General features: G+C 37.4%; 1 protein-coding gene across 1 annotated transcript; it reads left to right on the top strand.

The window, feature by feature from the left end:
• Positions 1-1,964: 1,964 nt before the first annotated feature.
• LOC127449114 (2-epi-5-epi-valiolone synthase-like) lies at positions 1,965-5,287 on the top strand. The gene is made up of 5 exons (XM_051712303.1): positions 1,965-2,633; positions 2,895-3,528; positions 3,608-3,844; positions 4,120-4,372; positions 4,831-5,287. The coding sequence occupies exons 1-5, from the start codon at positions 2,503-2,505 to the stop codon at positions 4,914-4,916; spliced, it is 1,341 nt and encodes a 446-aa protein (XP_051568263.1). The 5' UTR covers positions 1,965-2,502; the 3' UTR covers positions 4,917-5,287.
• Positions 5,288-5,454: the final 167 nt, after the last annotated feature.

The raw sequence follows: 5,454 nt of genomic DNA, 5'->3' as shown, positions 1-5,454 counted from the left end.
CGTGGACTACGTAACTGCGACTTTTGAGGTTGACATTGAGGGTTGGTGGGGGCGGGGGGTCTTTGGGGTATTCTGATGTCTGGCCTTTGTCATCCCCCGTCCAATGCCCCCCAAAGCACCGGTGTGCACTATCCTTTGGGGTCAATGTGTCAAACAGTGGAGTAATACACTTGCACAAATGTTTTCCCTTTTTCTTTTTGTAGTTTAAAGTGTATTAGGTGACAGGTCATTGAATAATTGCAAAATATTTTTTCTTGACATGTCACCTTAACTGCTCAGGGGAGATGATACTTCACCATGCAATAACACATTTTAGATTGGCGATCGATAATAATAATAATAATTAAAAAAAACAATACTTCTTTTATCTGCATTATGTCAAATTGCAGCTGTTTTCATGAGAAAGGGATGCTATAGCTCTCTGTTGAGCTTAATCTAACCTGTCCCATATAGAAATGTATGGCAATATATGTAAAACACATATAGTAGGATGGTCATGTATGGTTTTTCACTGCTATAAAAAAAGTTGCATGCTTGTACAGTAGGCTACAAATATACAACCTATGTAAAATGCTACAATAAAAAAAAACGTTAATGGTTTATTGGTATAACGATAATATATTTAACAAGACAATACATGCAATTTAAAATATAATATTGTTAAAAATTTTGCTTTTTAGATGTAAAAATTGTGATTTTACCTTATTATTAATGGTTAAGATGTATATTATGTTTAACTAGAAAATACATGTACCGTTTGCGGTAAACTATTGTTAACATTACAGTAAAAAACAATAACCGGGTGTTCCCAGAAGTCTCTTTGTGACCTGTTACTTTTCATTATATGTTATGGGAATAGTTATGATTTTTCTTATTTTTAATATCATAGTTATGTACATTGGGGTGTTGTGTGTTATATTTTATGCAGTTTAGTTAATGTTTATTGCATTATTTTAGTGTCATATGGCTTACATTTAATGGTGTTTTGTGTTTGGTCTCTACTCCTGTACTGTATATTTCAAAATAGTACAAAAATATGGTAATATAGTAAATAGTAAATAGTGTGTGTGTGTGTGTGTGTATATATATATATATATATATACAGAACTGTGCAAAAGTTTTAGGCACTTGTGATAAAATGTTGCATAGTGAGGATGTCTTCAAAATAATGAAATAAATAGTTTTCATTTATCACTTAATGTCATACAAAGACCAGTAAACATAAAAAAAAAAAAAAAAAAAAAACCTAAATCAATATTTGGTGTGACCATCTTTGCATTTAAAACAGCACCAATTCTCCTAGATACACCTGGACACAGTTTTTCTTGGTTGTTGGCAGATAGGATGTTCCAAGCTTCTTGGAGAATTCGCCATAGTTCTTCTATCTATTTAGGCTATTTCAATTGCTTCTGTCTCTTATGTAATCACAGACAGACACGATGTTCAGTGGGGGGCTTTGTGGGGGCCATGACATCTGTTGCAGGGCTCCCTGTTCTTCTGTTCTAATCTTTTCTATTTGCAAAAGTAATGTTTGGGAGTCTAACATTTATATTTCCTATTGACACACAAAAGCTGAAGGTATAAATAACCATCTTAAGACAAATGCTTAAGCACATAACATCTTATGTGCCTAAGATTTTTGCACAGTACTGTATATATTAGCATTTAAACATTTTTCTAAATATTTCTCTATAAATGTCGACATATTTGTTTATTTGTTTGTTTATCTTTATAGATTCTGTATGAGTATATTCACTTAAAATAGGTCTGGCTATCTACTCTCTCAAAAAGAAAAAAAACCCTCAAAGAGAAAACATGAGAAGTAATTCCAGAGTTCATAATGAATGTTGGATCACTTGATATTTTGGACTATGTGGCATGCAAAGGTCAAGACCAGGGTCTGCACTAACTTTTTCACATGCACGTGGTTGATTATCACACGTCAGCATACATGATAGACCTGTTTCTTCGTTTTAAACCAGCTCCACTTTTCCTTATCTTCCTTTAAAAATGGATTAAAACTAATACAACATTGAAACATTGTACAATATTGGGATCATCTTTGTTATCCCAACCACTTTGAGCATGCAAGTCATTGCCTTCTTTAAATCATTGACAGTCCTGAGAATGAAACACGCTTGCCAGAATGCCTGTCCATTGTTTAGCCCTCATGTAACATATGTCTCACCATATTTCATAATTCACCTGCCACGGGGCGTTTCATGCATGTGTGGTCACCAAACTTGTCATTTAGTGAACGTTTTTGTTGTATAAGTTCATGATCATTGAAAGCTCATGGTTTTGGAGAGAGAGAGAGAGAGAGAGAATCTTTCATAAGTTTCACACGCAAGCTCCTCCCTGATTCCTGCTGATGCACTACATGACAATATATATTGACGCACCAAATATGGAGAGACCTTGAGGAACATTTGCTAAGAGTTAGTAGACGTGAAATTCACCAGCCAAGTATTCGTTTGTCACCCAACTTTGGAGAGCTCGACAATGGACAACGTGCAAAACCTCAACAAGCAGGAGACCGTGTACAGCCTGGTGCAAGTGAAAGGGACATGGAAACGCAAGGCTGGACAAAATGTGAAGCAAGGATTAAAGGGGCGAGTTTCAGCTGCTAAAATGTGCGTATAAATCAGCAAAAAAGTACAGTAAAGCTTACATTATGTCATTTATGTAATGTCAAAAGTTTTGGTACTTTTAAATACTTTAAATATTGTAAATAGATTTATATGTATAAAATATTGAGAACATAAAGATTGCAATCAGGTTGCTTTTAACTTTTCTGTTATTGATTTCATTGTTAATATCTTGAATATTTAGCTTTGTGATTTTTCTTCTCAAAAAGGAGCTACAGAATGAGCTATGAGCTTTGTATGTTTCAGTTATGAAAGCACCTCCTCTAATGGCACCACCTGGACAGTGGTCAGCCCCATCACCTTCACATATACAGTTACTCAGACCAAAAACCTTCTTGACCCCAGCAATGACACACTACTTTTGGGCCACATTAGAGACACTCAACAGCTTGAGGCCATACAGTCCAGCAGCAAGCCCCTTAAACGCTTCATAGTCATGGATGAGGTTGTGTACAATCTCTATGGTTCCCAGGTCACCGACTACCTCGAGGCCCGAAACGTTCTGTACCGGATCCTGCCCCTGCCCACTACAGAGGAGAACAAGTGCATGGAAATGGCGCTGAAGATCCTGGAGGAAGTCCACAGGTTCGGTATCGACCGACGTACAGAGCCCATCATTGCCATTGGAGGTGGGGTGTGCCTCGACATTGTAGGTCTCGCAGCCTCCCTCTACAGAAGGCGTACGCCCTACATCCGTGTTCCCACGACCCTTCTGTCCTACATCGATGCCAGTGTGGGAGCAAAGACGGGCGTGAACTTTGCAAACTGCAAGAATAAGCTGGGCACCTACATTGCACCTGTTGCTGCCTTCTTGGATAGGTCCTTTATACAAACCATTCCTAGGAGGCACATATCTAACGGGCTTGCAGAAATGCTTAAGGTAAATTAATTGTGTCTTAGTTATTTGCTTTCATGCTGTGTATTTTGTGTGGATCAATCTTTTATTAATTTTCTTCTAGATGGCACTCATGAAGCACAGGGGGCTGTTTGAACTTCTGGAAACTCAGGGCCAGTTCCTATTAGACTCCAAGTTCCAGTCCACTATGGCGCTAGAAGAAGACCTCATTGACCCGGCTTCTGTATCTACACGTGTTGCAATAGAAACCATGTTGGAAGAATTAGCTCCGAACCTATGGGAGGATGATCTTGACAGACTGGTTGACTTCGGACACCTGATCAGCCCAGAACTTGAGATGGTATCTTAAACTCACTTCATTTATTATACATTTGACTATTTTTAAAAGGGCAGGGTGGGGTTATAAATTACTGACTGATCCATTTTGCCTCAAGTCTTTCAATATTCTTCTCAGAGGTGAGCTACTTTGGTTTAGGAATGTAGGCAGCCTGAAAAAATGACTGAGACTGCATTGGTTTCAGAGCATTTTCCCCATGCTGCAAACATGCAAAATGCAGCAATTACTGTATCAGAAACCCTTGTTCATCCTTCTGGAATGTTCTCTTTCTCTTTTAGAAAGTTCTACCTGCTCTTCTCCATGGTGAAGCGGTTAACATCGATATGGCCTACATGGTGTATGTGGCCTGTGAAATGGGGCTACTAACAGAAGAGGAGAAGTTCAGGATTATATGTTGCATGCTTGGGCTGGAGCTGCCAGTTTGGCACCAAGATTGCTCCTTCGCTCTGGTGCAGAAGTCTCTTTGTGACCGACTGCAACACTCCGGAGGGCTTGTTCGAATGCCCTTATCCACAGGCCTGGGAAGAGCAGGTATTTCAATGAATCTTTTTAGAATATCTAAGCTAAAGACCAGACTTTGCAATCATCACCTTAAAGAGCTCTTTCTGCCTGATCTAACCCTTAAAATGTAGTTTTGTTGGTTTAACCTAATGTATACAAGTTTTTTAAATAAACTTGGCTTAAATAAAACCAATTAATTTCGACGTTTCCACATGAAGCACATTTTTAAGTTAACAATTTTTTTCAGTGCATGTAGCCTTGGTCTAAACAGCATTGTTGATGTAGTTTTCCCATGCAAGATTTTTCTCAGTCTAGATATTCACATTAAGTACGATTGCTCATCCAAAGGTCTTTACCTGAGGTTATAAGCATCCATGGTGATTTTAATATATTATTACAAGCTCTACTGGGTGCTTAAAATAGCAAAACACATTTATAAGTCATAGGAATTTTGAAGAATTCATATTCTTTCCTTATTTCTCTCTTAGAAATCTTCAATGACATCAATGAAGGCACTCTGTTAAGAGCATTTGAGAAGTGGTGTGATGAGCTCAGCACTGGGTCACCTCGATAAAACCTCATGCCATCAATGGCCTGTTTAAATGATTTACCACTGTTTACATATGGTATACATTATGGGCATGCATAATGTGGGCATTATGGGCATGCATTAAGTGTTAGTCAGTTAAGACAATTGCTTTCATTACTGTAAATGCCATTTTTGTAAATGGCTGTGAATAGAAGAAGGTTGACTTGATATGTGAAGATCTTTCTTTAGGGGTTCTTTCCCGCCATTTCATACTTGATAAAGGGACACTTCGGATCATCATGAAATCATCAGTTTTTAATTTGTATTATTATTTTTTTGTAAGTACAGTATGCATTGTGGTTTATGTAATGTTTATGTAATGCTTGCAGGTTTATAATAAACAATTCTCTTATGAACACCCAGTCAGTATTATGAAAATGTGCATTATGTCACAAAGAAGCATTGTTTTAATAGTTTTAATAGTTTGTTGTTATGGTGAACACTACTACAATTACCACAAATGTATGGGGGAAATACAGACTGACAGTCTTGGTATTCAATGAATCTTTCTGTCTTTTAGTAA

This window comes from Myxocyprinus asiaticus, chromosome 12 (genome assembly GCF_019703515.2).
Source record: "Myxocyprinus asiaticus isolate MX2 ecotype Aquarium Trade chromosome 12, UBuf_Myxa_2, whole genome shotgun sequence".
Taxonomy (NCBI): Eukaryota; Metazoa; Chordata; class Actinopteri; order Cypriniformes; family Catostomidae; genus Myxocyprinus; species Myxocyprinus asiaticus.
Note: the sequence above shows the minus strand (reverse complement) of the source record. Positions and strands in the feature narration are given on the sequence as shown.

Coding starts and splice junctions, on each gene's coding strand:
- LOC127449114 (XM_051712303.1), top strand. CDS start 2,503: ATGGACAACGTGCAAAACCTCAACAAGCAGGAGACCGTGTACAGCCTG. Junction 3,529..3,607: donor GGCTTGCAGAAATGCTTAAG/GTAAATTAATTG, acceptor ATTTTCTTCTAG/ATGGCACTCATGAAGCACAG. Junction 4,373..4,830: donor CACAGGCCTGGGAAGAGCAG/GTATTTCAATGA, acceptor TTTCTCTCTTAG/AAATCTTCAATGACATCAAT.